This window comes from Phragmites australis, chromosome 5 (genome assembly GCF_958298935.1).
Source record: "Phragmites australis chromosome 5, lpPhrAust1.1, whole genome shotgun sequence".
NCBI classification, from domain to species: Eukaryota; Viridiplantae; Streptophyta; class Magnoliopsida; order Poales; family Poaceae; genus Phragmites; species Phragmites australis.
Genome location: NC_084925.1, coordinates 3002341 through 3018531, shown reverse-complemented (window position 1 = coordinate 3018531; position 16191 = coordinate 3002341). Strand labels below are relative to the sequence as shown.

At 43.5% G+C, this 16191-nt stretch overlaps 2 protein-coding genes across 4 annotated transcripts; one reads left to right on the top strand and one right to left on the bottom strand.

The window, feature by feature from the left end:
* Window positions 1–2396: 2396 nt before the first annotated feature.
* Window positions 2397–3494, top strand: LOC133918416 (photosystem I reaction center subunit III, chloroplastic-like). Its single transcript, XM_062362287.1, has 2 exons — window positions 2397–3212; window positions 3328–3494. The coding sequence occupies exon 1, from the start codon at window positions 2498–2500 to the stop codon at window positions 3185–3187; it is 690 nt and encodes a 229-aa protein (XP_062218271.1). The 5' UTR covers window positions 2397–2497; the 3' UTR covers window positions 3188–3212; window positions 3328–3494.
* A 6194-nt stretch (window positions 3495–9688) lies between these two features.
* Window positions 9689–15531, bottom strand: LOC133918415 (auxin response factor 6-like). 3 transcript variants are annotated; one of them, XM_062362285.1, is made up of 14 exons: window positions 14665–15531; window positions 13965–14075; window positions 13676–13774; window positions 13525–13581; window positions 13277–13432; window positions 13086–13170; window positions 12829–12919; window positions 12541–12705; window positions 12346–12468; window positions 12079–12154; window positions 11771–11918; window positions 10509–11662; window positions 10221–10411; window positions 9689–10128 (listed from the first exon to the last, which is right to left on the bottom strand). In XM_062362285.1, the coding sequence occupies exons 2-14, from the start codon at window positions 14034–14036 to the stop codon at window positions 9933–9935; spliced, it is 2613 nt and encodes an 870-aa protein (XP_062218269.1). In that variant the 5' UTR covers window positions 14037–14075; window positions 14665–15531; the 3' UTR covers window positions 9689–9932. The 3 variants fall into 3 exon arrangements, with proteins under 3 accessions (XP_062218269.1, XP_062218268.1, XP_062218270.1); XM_062362284.1 differs by having other exon boundaries at window positions 13957–14075; window positions 14665–15530; XM_062362286.1 differs by lacking the exons at window positions 13965–14075; window positions 14665–15531 and having other exon boundaries at window positions 13525–13604.
* Window positions 15532–16191: the final 660 nt, after the last annotated feature.

The window sequence follows — 16191 nt, the reverse complement described above, 5'->3', positions numbered from 1 at the left end:
ATTTCATAGGACAGCGTGAAGCAGCCACCAAAGGTACGGAGAGGTATAATCAGTGATGTAATGCTGGAAAACCCAATTACATACTATAGATCAACAATATGTAGACTCTCTTCAGTAACAAAAGAATATGTGAACTCTTGCTAGAATAATAATCTGCCCGACAAAAACATGAGCTCTGCTCAAGATCTCTTTATATAGTAATTATATGTACGGGTAATTCCAATGTTACAAACACATTTCAGAGTAGCAGGGTTTTCGTGTGTAGAGGCAGAAGCTACTATGCAACCATCAGGGTTATGCAAAATTAAAAAGAGACTGGGCAAATATTTTCTTTAGAAAATAATAGAACACAAACTAAATGTAGAACAAGAATTTAAGAATAGGGCTCACAACACCATGCTTAAATCCCACTCCAAAGAAATTACCATTGAAATTGACTTCACTTTATGTTTGAAAATACTGCCCAGTTATACCAGTTATTGTTACCCGTTTTTAACCTTCCCCAAACACAATTTTAATCATGTGCTGACCAAAAGTATCAGCATGAGTGACATATTTCACACCTCATGTATAATCAAAATGATTTTGCACGTTTATCGCATGGAAGAAAACTTCTTCCGCCAAAATTTGAACATCAATTTCAAGGGGGGGAAACACAAAATTACTTCGGAACTATGATGCTGACTTTCTGGAACTCAAAACTACTTCCAGAAAAACCACACCATGCAAGATTAGTTACTGTCGTTTACCAAATGGTCGATTTGACCGGATTTAGCCTCGGTCAAACCAATTTGACCAGTTAAATTTGGCCGAACTCTCAACAAATTTTGACTGCATTTTCTGATATTCATGAAAATCGGGAATTCGCTGGCCTCTGATTTTTGCTTGTCAAATGAATTTGCGAACCTTGCTCTAAGTTACATTTTTTTGTTTCTCCAATGTAGATGGGATTTCTCGAGTGGATATGCAAGGTAAAAAAAATCTAGGTCACGGGTGTGAATGTGTGATCAATATAGGGGTGACAGTGAACGAGGTCGGGTTGAGTCCCGCGGGTTTCAGACCCAACTAGGGTTATTCGGGTGTAAAAACTGTCCTATGGGGCCATTGGGTTGGGACCTGACTAGAGTTGAGTTTGAGTCTGGATCTTATTTTGCACCTGTGGGTGCTTTCTGAAACCCGATGCCACCCCACGACCCACAGGCCTCTCACTGACCGCCACAGTGCCACACCTACTGACCCATCCACCCTAGTATCCCACAAGCCTAGACTTTAGACCGTCGGTCTGCGTCCCCCATGCGCCGCCGTCCAACTCGTCTCCTTCATCTCTTCCTCTCCTCCCCCTCCTCCAACTCTGCCACCGCCACCGATCCATTCTGCTGACCCAAATCCGATGACTGTCACTCATGGTGGCCACCACAACGGGGTGTGGGAGGCGCAGCAAGGGAAGGTGCCGGTGCATGAGGTGTGACGAGGGAGGGCGACGTGCCGACGACACGGGAGGACGTGGCGAGGGAGGGCGCCAATGCAGGAGGCGCGATGAGGGAGGGCGATGGGCCAGGAGTTGTGTCGTCGCGTGGGGAAGACGAGCCGGCTCCGAGGAAAGATCTAGATCTAGGTTGCTCCTCCCGGGTTCCCTATTTGGTCCTGTTAGGGCCGGGGCCAAGATTGATTTTGTACATGTTAAGTAGTTTGGGGCCAAGTCAGGTTTGCTATTTCAGATTTCGAGTCAGATACGTTCTTGCTCTATCTAGTTTTCATCAGATCTGTTGCCACCCTTAGACTAGCCCCAACAGCTTTCCTTCAGGGGTGATATTCCCGTCGTGAAGGAATTTTTGTTCCTTTCAGCGTTCCAACGGTTTCCCTTCACAGTTTCCGTCACGACGGAATTATTAGGGTCATTCTCTTCAGGATGTGATTCTCTCTCCTCTCCCTTCGCGATTCCCCTCGAAAGGAAGCTGTTGGAGATGAGAAAAAAATAAAGTGAATAGAAACGAAAAAGAAAATTAGAAAAAGAACGAAATGAAAAGAATATGATTGGAAATGATCTTAGATCAGCTGCGGGGGCGGAGGGCCGTGCCTGCCGCTGTGCAGCAACTATTCGAGGCAAGCCGCGAAGTCTTCTCTGGCCCTGGCACGGTGCCACTGCCGGCCGGCGTTGAGAGAATCAAGTCCGTTCTTGACAAGCACACAGCCCAACCCCAAAATCAACCCGGCCCGCAGCAGCAGCAGCCTCGCCCCAGCCACAAGCCCGTAGCACCCCCACAAAATCTTCCCGCCCGCGCCCACGCGCCCACGCCGGATTCCTCCGCTCCAATCCCCGGCGCCCACCTCACGCCCACCTTATCCGCGGCGCCGGCTCACCTCACGCCCCTTATCCCCTTCCGTCTCCCCGCGCGTCTCCTTCTGATCGCGCACACCTGCCCCCCTGATCTCGACCTCGTTTCTTTCTCTTTACTTCCACGCCTCGCGCGCGCGCGCGCCGGACGCAGCAGCAGAGATGGCCGCCCTCGCCGCCGTCTCCACGGCCGCCTTCGCCGCCAAGCCGCGCCTCCCGCGCGCGCGCCTCTCCGTGTCCTGCTCCGCCTCTGGCAACGAAGGCGGCAACAGTGTCTCGCTCGCCGCGTCCGTCAAGACCTTCTCGGCCGCGCTCGCGCTGTCGTCGGTGCTTCTTTCCTCCGCGGCCACCTCCCCTCCTCCCGCGGCCGCCGACATCGCGGGCCTGACCCCGTGCAAGGAGTCCAATGCGTTCGCCAAGCGCGAGAAGAACTCGCTCAAGAAGCTCAACGCGTCGCTCAAGAAGTACGCGCCCGACTCCGCCCCAGCGCTCGCCATCAACGCTACCATCGAGAAGACCAAGCGCCGGTTCGAGAACTACGGCAAGTTCGGCCTGCTCTGCGGCGCCGACGGCCTGCCGCACCTCATTGTAAGCGGCGACCAGCGGCACTGGGGCGAGTTCATCACCCCCGGCCTGCTCTTCCTCTACATCGCCGGCTGGATCGGGTGGGTCGGCAGGAGCTACCTCATCGCCATCCGCGGCGAGAAGAAGCCCGCCATGAGGGAGATCATCATCGACGTCGAGCTCGCCACGCGTCTCCTCCCCAGGGGCTTCATCTGGCCCGTGGCAGCCTACCGCGAGCTCGTCAACGGAGACCTCGTCGTCGACGACGCCGACATCGGCTACTACTAAATGCCCATGCATGGCTGGTGGCTACGTAAGCATCCATGGCTCATGCACAGAGCATCATTGTTTGTTGTCTCAAGGCTCAATTAGTTGACTATTAATGGAAGATTGATTTGCCACTTGTGTTCTTGTTTGTTGTTTTGCAGCTGGACACTTGGGCAGTCCGGGAAGATGGCTTTTGGTGTAGGAGCTGATCGATAGGATTATGGAGGAATGGAAGCTCTGTTGTATTTAAGAAACTGCAGCCCTGTGTAACTGTGCCTCTCTCCTGTGTGTATTCACCGAGTTGAAAATTCTTGAGAACGATTTCATGGCGCATTCGTTTCAATTGCATGCTTTCGTCATTGAAGAGATACACATGCTCGCAATTTCGTGTTTTGGCATCAAACAAAGAGACTCAACTGAAGAGAAAGATCGATGGAGTTGTTGGTTCATCAGTTTATCAGCACAGACACGTTTTGGTTCAATAAAGCTAAGGTCTGCCACTCAGCCCGATGTAGCCTCAGCAAATTTTACATGTCCGGAACAGTGGAAACTTGCTGGTAGTACAAGTGGAAACCTGCTCGATTCTACGATGTTATAGCGCAACAGCTTATTGGGAAGGTATAGCCCTAATATCTTGTAAGAAGGTATATTGTTCGGTATGTACTATAACTACAATTGAGCTTTTCGGTGAGCTATAGCCACCGCTTCGGATCTTGCTCCTCTGCAATTCTGGACCCATATTCAGGGTGTGCCACGGGGGAATATTTCCACAATACTATAGCCCATATATCCTCTGTATAACAGTGGTCAGTCCAATAGGCCTTACGGTGAGCCTAGAGCAGTGAGAAGCTCTTCAGTATAGATTAACCTGCCAACCGACACGTGGTGGGGCTCCTCCACACGTCATGCTCTTCCAATGCTCGTCCCACGGCTAGTTACGGTCTCTCCCCCGCCTGTTACTCCTTTCATAACAGAGGTGAGCGACACGCGTTGGGAAGCTGGAGGGGGGCGGTGGGGTTGTCTCCGGTAAGCGGGAGGGTGGCAACAGCGTGGGAGGAGGGGGCATCATGCACCACAGAGGAGACGTCAGGGTACTACATGTCAGGTAGGATGAGCGAGGTCAGAATTGAGAGAGATAGATGGAAACAAGCTCATCCACGTGTCGCGTGGCTCCCTATGCCCATCCCACGGTTCAGGCACAGCCACGCCCCCGCCTGTTTCTCCTTTCATGAAGGAAGGATGGCGACACATGCTGGGAAGGTGCGCCAGAGGAGGAAGAGCGACTGCAGGGCAACGGCATGAAGGTAGAGGAGGTAGTGAGAGACACGCAAGGAGGTGGAGGCAGAGGCATTTGTCGCGCATGGGAAAACAAAAAAGCGGTGGCAGCAGCACGTCGGAGAGGGGCGGCACCGCGGTGGCAATGGCGTCGTGGGCAGGAGAAGAGGGTGCGCGCGGTGGGGGTGCCGAACGGGGAAGCGGAGGGCGTGATGAGGCATGGGAAGGCGGATCTTGAGTGGTTGGGCGTCGCAAGTCTAGGGTTTTTTTTTTAGGGGACTCGATTGCGATGTTTGCGATTCGACGTTTCTAGAATGACTTAGATGCAAATATCATATGAGAGAGATCCAAGGGCTGTATTCCTCCGTGGTGAGATCGGACGGCTCACACTTTGATATTGTCCTAGACACACTTTAATGGTGTGTTAGGACAGTAAAAGCATATAAGCCTCTATGTAGGAAAACAATGTCCTTTCTTTAAAGAAATTACGAGATTATAAAAATATTCTTAAAGACAAATCTATATATGTGATTTTTATATTTCTAAACTTATTTTAAAAGTTATTGATAGTCAATGTTTCAAAATTTTGACTAGATCTTTTCTAAAATATCAAGTATTTGTAACCGGATAGCGTAGGAAAACAATGTCCTTTCTTCAAGGAAATTTTGGGTCTTGCAGATGCTGTTTTGTTTCCTCGCTGTAGATTAGTTGAAATGGTCCGTGTTGAATTCGATGGCTGTATACTGGTTTGTTTCCTCGCTGTAGATTGGTTGAAATGGTCCGTGTTGAATTCGATGGCTGTATAATTGGGGTGCGCTTAGGGGAATCATATTCACTTGCATTTGCCTTGTGCATTCTGTTTTTCTTTCATTTTTGCAAAGCATTTTGGATGACTATGAACATAAAATTGAACCATCAGCTTTAAATTAAATTGTTCATTCCCAAAAATATAGAAGAGGGAGAAAAAAAAAGCGCCAACATGTTGGAATCTATTCCTACTGTTTTCCCTTAAAAAAACATGTTGGAATTTATTGCATAAGGGAAAAAAATGTTTTACGGGCCATAGTGGTTATTGTTAGCAAGCTGATCCGGTCATTTAGCTGTTGTATAGTTTAGTTAGGCTTTACCTAGTCCTACGCCACGTTAGCTAGGATTCAGGTCTTTCGGTTGCTCACGGTGGTGTATCTATACATGTATAAGTACCTGATGAGATGATCAATATAGATCGATGTGATTCATCTCCAAACTCTTCTATAGTATCAGTATCCCCATGATCCTCTCTCCGTTTTCTTCCACTGCTTTCTTCGTGGAGTCGTGCTCATCTTCCTCAGCTCCTCCGTGCACCTCTCCAACCCGTTTCTTCCGGCGATGGCTAAACCTACTCCCCTCATTACCTCTACCATCAACCTCACCAACATTTGTGCCCTTGTCTGGATCACTCTAGACATAGCCGTTTTGTTCAGTTCAACGAATTAGGGTTTTTTTTTATCTTTATCTATGTAAATATTTAACTCATGATTAATCTTTAGGAGAGTGCATGCTCTTTTGTGTCGCGAAGGTACAACTTGTTTTGGCTTTGTAAAAAATTGCATATCTTAAATCATATGTGAGTTAATAAAATGAATGACCAAGTTTTAAGTTAAAATAGAATTCAATACGGTGACTTAAGGTTTCATGTAGTTTGCCAAAGAAGTGAACTTATAGTTGCTTAAACTCATTTGAGGATAGTTAAATGCTCAAATGAGAAAGTTAACTTGTAGTTTTTAATGTGCTAAGAATGTTATTTTTCATATTATCAAACTACGGTTTGAATTGATATGTGCGTATTTGCATAGCCCGTCGGGTTGAACTTGATTGTCTAGTTTGAACTTGACATAGCACTAGTTTCTCTAATCTTTGCATTGATCATGAAACTATGGATACTTTTGTAGTGATATCTTTTGGATAATTGAAAAACATGATCAAAACTTGCTTCACTCACAGTGCTTATGACATAAACTCACTTCGAGACTTTGTGCGCCTTTGAGTTATATTGTTTACTCATCCTAGTGCTTTGACATCTCTATTCCTTGCAAGTGCTTTGTGATCTATATGTGAAATTTTGCAGGCTTGTATTTTATTTACACATCTTTTGCATAGTCTTGTATCTTTGATGTTTGAATTATCAAAGGGGGAGAAACTATGCTAAAAGATATTATGCATAAATATTCAACAAAGGAAGAGAAGATTGCATTTATCTAGAAATGAAAGAAAAAAATGGAATATGTGCAATCATCAAGGAGGAGCATGTGTTATTGGGTTTTTGAATTTTTCTTGCTCTTTTGAGGTTTTTGGCTCGTCTTTGCCTCTCTTAGGGTTTTTACAATATTTTTTTATGCCAAGTGACATATTTTACTCTTTCTCGAGTTTTTGTTACTTGGATGAGTTTATCTTAATTTCTTCAAACTAAAATCTTTATATTTTGAGAGTTGTCAATGCACTCATCAAAGGTGAGACTGAGAAATCAAGTTTAAATATATCTTGGTTTACTTTTTTAGGAAGATGGAACATTTTGGGGTAATGTAACCAGGGTTTTTTTTCGAAAAACTACTTGTGATGAGTGATTGACAATGGTATTTATTTGGTTTGATGATCTTCGGTTTTGTATGAGCTTTGATGTAATTTGAATTGATTTGAAATTTTATTTGAGCATATTGATTATGAACTAACTAGAATTGGAGTTGGAGATATGTGTTTGCTTGTCTCATGGTGTGCAGGTGATTAATGCAACTTATCAGTCGACGGCGGGATGATCTAGACCAAGCAGAGTGCTTGGTGCCGGATGATCAAAGAGGCCAGGCGGAGTCAAGAGTAATTTTACCTGAACACGTAGAGGTCAAGCAAAGCATGAAAGACGGATGGAGACGGCGTGTTGACAAAGTCAAGCGAACGAAATGTTGGTGCAAGTGACAAGGCGGCCCGAGCAATCGGGAGTGGGAGAGACTTGCCAGCGGTCAGGATCGTATGACGGAGTACACGCATTGACATTGAAACACTTGCTTAAGGTGTAAGCAAGGCGGTAAGTCACGCTTTGAGAAACGTGCAGACAGTTTCGCGGTTTGGTCTCAAAACCATGTGAGGGCTAGAGGAGTACGTGGCACCATTGTGAAGCTAAGTCATGAGACGCCGTGACCGTCCGATGAATAGAGAAGAAAATAAAACAAAATACCCTCGGTAGTAAGTAGAAGTGTACTATAAAATATGGGTATTTTGGAGAAAAAAAATAGAAAACATAGAGGTCAAGGTTCTTAAGCATATAAATAGAGGGTAGGATTATGGAAGAGTTTGAAACAGTCACTTGAACCATATTATGTCACCTATTTGATAGCTTAGAGTTAGAATTTTAGATAAGAGAAAGATAAGTGTTTAGCCTATGTAATATATGAGAGTTTTGAGAGATAAATTTTTGTAATCCGTCTAAAATAGGATTGACTACTTTGAGTAATGAAGTTTATGTTTTTGTATATGCTTGAATTCTCCTTCTTCTAGTTTCTTTTTATTGGTTTCCTTGCAAGTTTACAAGTTTTTCGGTTTTCAATTTTGATTTTGGTTTTGATTTTTAGGCTGAAATTTTAGCACTTTATGAGGTTATTCTTCTAGTTGCTAGAGGTATAAAATTTACATACATACGCTTATATAATAGGGTCTTGAATTCTCTTACCTCTAGACAATCAATTTGGTGAGTTTCATTACTCGATGTTTATCTTTTCTCACTGTGTCACACTGTCATAGCACTCTACGTGCTTCTACTTAAATTGGGAAAAATGCAAAAAAAAACCCAAAAGTCACTTGAATTTTAACTTTCCCCTAAAAATTATCTTGTTGCAAAAAAATCCTCTAAATGTTTGATTTTGTTGCAAAAACACCCCAAAAAATCAAAAAAAAAAACAAAATTACAAAAAAATCAAAAAAAACTAGAGACAATTCTAAGACCTTTTATGAAATTTATTTTCAAAAATAATATCATTTGCATCATATTTCATGGAGAGTAAGTTTAAAAAAAAAGAAAAACGTGCAACTCATTTATTAATTCGAGTTAAATGCATAGTTAATTATTTACTAATCCAAAAATCATAAAACAAATTTTTTTAGTCTTCTTACATGATCTTCTATCTTCTAAAAATACATGAAATTTTGAAATAGTTATTGTAACATGCAGGATTGAGTAAATGTGTTGCAGATAGATTAATTCATAACTAATTCATAACACCTCCAAAATTAGTAAAACTATTTTTATTAGTTTACTTAAATAATTATTTGTTTAGGAAAAATAATGGTAGACAGGACAAAGTTAAAATAACATGAGTTAATAAATAAGCTGCACATTTTTCTTTTTTTTTCCAAACTTTCTCTCCATGAAATATAATGCAAAGGATATTATTTTTGAAAACAAATTTCACAGAAAATCTTAGAATTGTCTCTAGTTTTTTTTAGAATTTTTTGTGATTTTTTATTTTTTTGAATTTTAGGGGGTTTTTTAAAAAAACAATTTTTGGGGAGAAAGTCAAAATCCAAATGATTTTTGAGGGGTTTTGCATTTTTCCCACTTAAATTTGTCACAATCCCCAACCAAACCAATTGCAACACGTCGGCAGCGCCAGAAAGTGCGGCGGCCGAGGTGGATCGGAACAGGGATATGGCATCGGGACCTGAAGAAAGGGTTTGTGATGGTGAGAGAGGCATCGCATTCAGCTGCAGATAACCACTGACCTCACAAAGAGGGAGGCAATATTTTTTCACCATTTGTTTTTCAATGGGTTGGCACTCAGGGTTTTCAGTCAGATGGGGACCCGGGAGGCACATAAGAGGGCCGGTCCATGTCTCTGCAAGTCATTGTCTGCAAGAAGTGGTGCCAAATTATACAAGCATAAAGGTTCAGGTGAATTCCCTCTTGGATCTATCTATCTATGAGCTTTCCAGGATCATACCAATCTGCTTTTTACTGAAAATAGCAATGGTAATCATCATGACAGCAACCGCAATATTAACCTGGGAAAAGTAATAACATCCCTCATTACTAATTTGGAAGTACCTCTTTTAAGTTGAGTAGTTTACATGGAATTCTATGAAATGCCCCCCTAATTTCCGTGGAGAAAGTTTACAGTTGCGCAAAGTACTTACCCTCATCAATAGCATATTGCCGAACCAAAACATCATTAATATACAAGATATGACCAAAACTAGCATGTGTGACACTACACAACAGCAAGAATATAACAATTAGATGCACTAAATTAGCGGGATTAGTATTCCACGGAAGGAAGTGCTGGCATGTACACAATATGTAGTAGTTTCTGCTAAAAGTCTATATCATATGACAGAATTATCCGACGGTGCATAACATAAAGTTACATTAGATCTATGTGCTTGGTTCAAAGTCACAGAAGTAGGAAGAGCTGTGGAAACATACAGAACAGGCATCCTAAAGCTGAGGGCCATGAGCTCCCTATCTTCAGAACTCAACTGAACCCACTGGCGCCATTCCAGTGCTTAGGCTTCTTGATTCCTGCCTGCTCACATAACTGTCACAGCCATTGCTGAGCCTTCTTGGAGGAGCCGAGCTCAAGAGCTGAATGCCTTGCTTGCCCATCTGCTGAACTTCCTCCGGCGAAAGTAACTTTATGTAGGATACACTGTTCACAAATTCCCTGCACATCACAAGCCCGCTAAATGTAAGACGGAAAACAAACAATAAAACATAAAAGGTGATCAGGAACTTATTAGGTCTGTTAGAACTTACTGCCACGGGTCATCACCAACAAGAAGGACATCGCCCTCTCGGTCAACAAATACAAGCTGCCAGCCTGATCTCAGAGGGTCTTCCAACTGGCCCTCAAGGCCAAAAAGACGCCCCACCTCACTACGAAGTTCATCATAGCTGCTAAATCTAGTGATATCAAGCAACCTTCCATAGGTTCCAGATTTGTAGACCTATAGGACACGAATTAGTCAACACAAAGTGCTTCAAGGAATTCAAAAGGAAGCAATTTTGTTAATTAATGGTCCATGATGTGGACACATCACAAACCTTCACAAAGGTTGCAGGCGGTTGATTTACTTGCTCAGAATTCGCTGCACATGGAACATATCCCGATTCATCTAATAAGCAGCCTGAATCATTTAGTGCTTGATTCAAGGGGAAATTATTGTGAGAGGGGCTCAGGAAATTGGCGGTAGAATATGGAATCGTGCTTGAACCATTATCGTTCTGAAGGCTTGGAATGCCACCTTGCATCATAAGTGACTGTGAGTCTATGTTAACACCAAACATGATGTTATTTTGAGGATCAGAGCTCCCATCTTGATCCACTAAGCACTCTCGTCCAGGTAATGGTGCTAACTCTGAGCTTTGTGGTATATTACAAGGCGCCATATCCAGCTGTTGTATCTGAGAAGGGATAACAGACTCCACTGCGACTCGCTTAGATGACCATGGGTCAGATACCGGTACAGGGGTGGTTTTTGACACACCTGGGAGGCTCGAAGCTGCTTCTGAAGGTAATGGTCTCAACATGCCATGCATGGAAGAGACATTGGATGGTGAGAGAGAACTGATGTTTGTGTCTGGAAAGTTCTGTTGATGTGAGAATGCTGAAACTGTCGGCAATGTGGAAGGTGGAGAGTGAGTGGCTGAGGAAAGCTGAGAAAAAGTCGACAATGCATTTGGCAAGGACTGAAAGTTGGGAAAGTGCTTCTGTTGTTGCATTTGTTGATTCTGTGGTGTTTGCACACATTGTTGCTGCTGCTGCTGCTGCAATTCTTGCTGCTGTTGCTGTGAATGCAGCAGAGGCTTCTGCTCATTAAATGATTGGCAGCGTTGAAGCTGTTGTTGGAGGTACTCAGGCTGAGTATAACCTTGAATTGCGTTATCATTGATATTTTGGTGGTAAATTTGCTGAAACTGAGGCTGTACTTGCTGCAGAATCTGACTAGATAGAAGAACAGATCGAGGCTGCTGGAACTGCATTACTGCAGGTGAGACTTGCTTCGCGGTGTTCTGTAAAGCTGCTGCTGCAGCTATGGTCTGGTACATGTCAGATTGCAGACCAAGCAGGGAATTATTCAGCCTAGGCTGCATCCAAGGGCTCGTACCAAGCCCACCAAAATTCAATGACCGGAAACCTGGGTTTGCACCGTCTCGAAGCAACATAAGAGAAGAAGTCAAACCATCCTCCTTTCCACCTACAAAAATAGTTAGAAATAATGACATTAGAGCGTAAGCATTAAGAACACAATCCACTGTTCAATGCTATATATTGGAGTTGCTAAGTGTGCAACTATCACTTGTACCATATAAAGAAGGCAGGCCTGTAGGCCATGGACGCTTTAATCCAAGAGCAAAAGGAGATGGATACATCGGGAAAGTTGTCAGTGGCTCAATCTCCCAAAGAGACACCCTTGGCTGCTTCTCTCCGGTAGTTGACTCATCCCATCCAACCTACATGGTTCAAGGAATTTTGATTGAATGCTTAAACTAGGTGTATAAAAGTAAAACACACCATCTAACTGGAAACTTGAGTAGGATGCAGGTAAATAAGTATGAAGCTCGTGTAGAAGGGCCTATTGAAAAAGAGAGACGTTTTTGTTTCAAGACCTACCTTTACAGAGCGCCAGTGCGAGTTGGGCCAGCGAACAGGATTGAGATCACTTATTCCTGTAATTGTCCCCATGTATCTGCAAGAACCTTGAGCAATTTAGACTAAAACTAGATGGACATATATAGACAATGCACCAGCACAAAGAATCTGATAGAGAAGGCATCCAATGACTTATCTACACTAGAGGCAAGTGAAATCAAGACAAGGAGAAAAGACTATACAATGCCCACGTAACAATAATGTGAAATAAACACGGGTTTGACATACCGCCTAACACTAGATTCCTCTGTCTCAAAAAGCATCCGGAAACGCATGCCCACAGATATACGGGTATGGTACACAGCTTTGACGTACTTAGAAAATGGTATGACAAATTCTGTAGGGCTTGCTCTGCAAAATGCATGAGAAAAAATGAGTATTTGAGAGGTAAATGATCAGATATATGTGACAAACTGTTCTTACCTTGGATTGTAGAAAATAGTAAACCGACTATTTGTTGATGCAGCATGAGCTGCTGCAGCAAGCAGACCAATATGCATGCTATCACTAGACAGTACTGAAGATGGCATGACGGTTTGTGGCCTGTTTGCCCGACGAATTCCCAGAAGCAGCTGATTGTTGTCATTCCTGATCAGCCAAAGACATACATGAATACGTCAGTACAATCAGCAGAAAAACTCTGTGCAGGATACTAGGCTTAAGGAAGTGAGCAATTAGAGATTGTTTTGAAAAGCTGAAAGAATGTCATACCAGATAAAAAGGACAGAATCTCCAGCAACCAGTCTCTTTGCACTAACAAAGACACTCCAACCTGTTGTCAGAAGATGCCGCTTTGGTTGACCTACACCAATAATTTACTTTCTAAGTTACCCTCACACTCGATGACTTGAATATAGAATGCCAATGAAACAAGTGTGACTCTTAAATGAAATGTACGATACGAATCTGTATGCAACTATGAAAAAAAACACAACATTATGAACAAACAAAGGTAACTGGAAACTAACCGCGAAAGATATGACGAAATTTCCACTCAATGCCATGAAGATCTTTTGCAATCAACTCCTGTACTGGAGGCTGCAGATTGAAATCCTACAGAATTATCAAAGGAACATTCAGAACCACTAATGGTTTAGTTCACTTGATCTGAAGAAGGAAAAATATTCATCCAAACGATGCAACTGTCAAGAACACATACCAGTGGAGGAAACACCTTCTCTGCTGCTCGGCGGGGAACTGAGAATCCACCATGTGTACTTGTGTCACTTGCGGTTAATGTTTTGCAAAAATAATTCATTGGTTGCTTGCTGGCAGTCCCTAATTCGGCAGGTAGAAATGGGTCCTTGAGCTCTTGCTGCAAAGAGAACCAAACAAAAAATAGCTTCTTAGATTAAAGAAAGCAGAAGTATACCAATGGATGGGAATAGATAGGGAATCCTGTATTACTGGGCTCAGTGGCTGCAGTGTCATCTGTGCATAGACTTCATCTGTCTCTGCATCAGCCTGAAGGAAGAAATGCAGCAGAGCTGTAAAACACAAAGGTAGCAACAATAATTTCTTGTTTCGGTAAGGATGTGCTATATAACTCTATACTTACATGCATGGTCACATTATGGAGTTGGCATATAAGCTGCGGAGGCAGGCTAGGATAGTTGGGGATCTGAGACTCCATTTCTCTATTTGTTGATGCCGCTACCTACAGTACATATTTGTAAGTTCATTGACATTTCAAAAAAGGAAAGAAAAAAAAAAGAAAGAAAGAACTTTAGTTCTGGCAGAACCATTTAATATCTGACACAAATGCTGTGAAATATGGAAATTCAGGACCACGCAAAACTCATGATGTTAACAGCATTAAGTCCAAGGAAGAAGAGTAACCTGCTCACCGTGGCCTTGAGGAAAATACACCACTCGACTACCAACCGCAGGCAACGAAACAAGGGGGCCGGCACAAGCATGCCACAGCTCAGAATTTAGGCACTTGTGCTCTTCTGCTTCTGAAAGCCAAAAGCATTTGAGCAGAAGACATAACAGAATAAAGTCTATAAATCATCTCATAAAGTTCAGCAGCAATAGTAGCTCTTGCGCATTTTTTAAACATATCCAAGTTCATAAAATGATTTTAAGAAGGTAATATGAGCAACATGGTAATGTTTGGATATCAAAAGGGATAGAACTTTTAACAAAACAAGTTTCTAGAAGAAGAAAAAAAACTTTTTTCCTGAAGAATGTCTGCATCTAGAAATATTACATACTAATTTGCTTACATTGAATTAAATGGGGGACTCGACAAGAATCAAAATAATTGCATCTTGTGTTTTTATTAATTTCTTACACTAGCTGAATAGCAGCTCTTCTGTTTTGAACAGTGTCAATCACCCAAGAGAAGACTGAATTGATAGCTTGCCACATTGGACTGATTTGGATCACATAATTATTAAGAATTTTAAAGCAAGGGACAGAAGTAAACTAACTTGTGCTACGAACTTAAAACTACCCATGGCAGAGGACAGTACTACTGAGCTAAGCACACAGCACACAATTCGGTACGAACCGTGAAATGAATGCCAAGAAAAGATGCTATACCTTCCGGCGACGCTGGCTGTTCCGGAAGGCCGCCGCCGGCCGACGGCGAGAGCTTCATTCTTCCCCCACCACTCGCCGACCGATCTAAACGCGATACAGGAGCGCACGAAATGGAGAGCGAAGGGGAGAGAGAACCGAAGTTAGGTCCCTTCCTTCTACACCAAATCACGAGACCCTCCAATCATGTGCGAGCAGCCCAGCACCATCGCTTTCTCCTCCGCCGAACTGGCCAAACCTCTCACTCCGCGCTGCCGGCCGGCGCAAAGGCGAAACCTTTTCGATCCGAGAGCTCAAATTTACATCACGGTGCGAGCCTCTCAATCCAAGAACCCCAGTTTGAACTCTTGGGAAGCTTTAGAGCTTGCGGGGAAGAGACGGCAATGCGCAATGGCGCCGCCTTTGAGGCTCCGGGAGCACCAAGAGGCACGCCTGCACAGCGAAACCTCCTCCCGTGCGACTGAACTCAGATCTCGCCGCCGCGAGCTTCAGAAGGATGGCCTTGAGCTCCAGGGGACCCTGCCGCCGCCGCACGTCAGATCCGACCGCTGCCGCCGCCGCCGCCGGAGGGGGCAACTAGGAGCAGAGGACGCCACTGCTGCAACTGCTTCTCGCTTACGGTTAGCTTCCTGCTTGTGCTTGCAACCGTGCTCCTACTAGCGGTAGCAGGGAGAAGCTCGCTCTGCTTCTCGGTTCTTGCTCGCTTTGCTTCTCCTTCTTATTCTTCCTCGTGCTGCTGCTCCTATGTGCTCCTCGGGGTTTTAAGTTTTAACCCCACGAGTGGTGCTCCTGCTTTTCGCTACCCTCTCTCTCTTCTCTCTCTCCTCTTCTCTATTGTGTGCACTTCAAACTAACTTTTTCTCTGCTGCTGCAACTACATGCTTCTGGTAAGTTTTTGCACCTCTCTTTTTTACTGGCTGTATGTACTTTTTTCGTTTTTTAATATTTATCACTTTTGGCCGAATACATATATTAAGTTATATCAAGGACAGTATCAATTTTAAATGAAAAATAATAAAAATGCTCTTAAAAACTAGTCTAAATATTCTAGAATCTACCGTAAATAGGTAGATAAAAATCTACCGTAAATAGGTAGGTAAGAGATATTTTATAAGGATAAAATTGAAAACTCCGTTAAAAACGTATAATAACAAGTATTTAAAAACAAATAAAATAATTAAAAGTGATAAGTATTAAAAAAACGAAGGAAGTATATGGCCATATGGCCTGGTTTGACATTGGTTCCTGCTCGGCTGCTAACCAATGGCTTGGAATCGAAACGTGTTGGGAAGAAAAGGCGCCGAAGCGAGTTTCAGCAATGGTAATCGAGTGGGGCTGCGTCACATGGATCCTCCAAGATCCTGCCTTTTTGACCTGTGTGTTATCCACCCTGATTAGCTCGCTCCCTTCCAGCTGGTTAGTGCAAATTGATACTGGTGTTGACGGAACAAATCAGCATGTGTTACATGTGGTAGTAATTAGTGTAATTTAATGTGCAATTAGGCTCGTGGAAACTGATCTGACTTGACT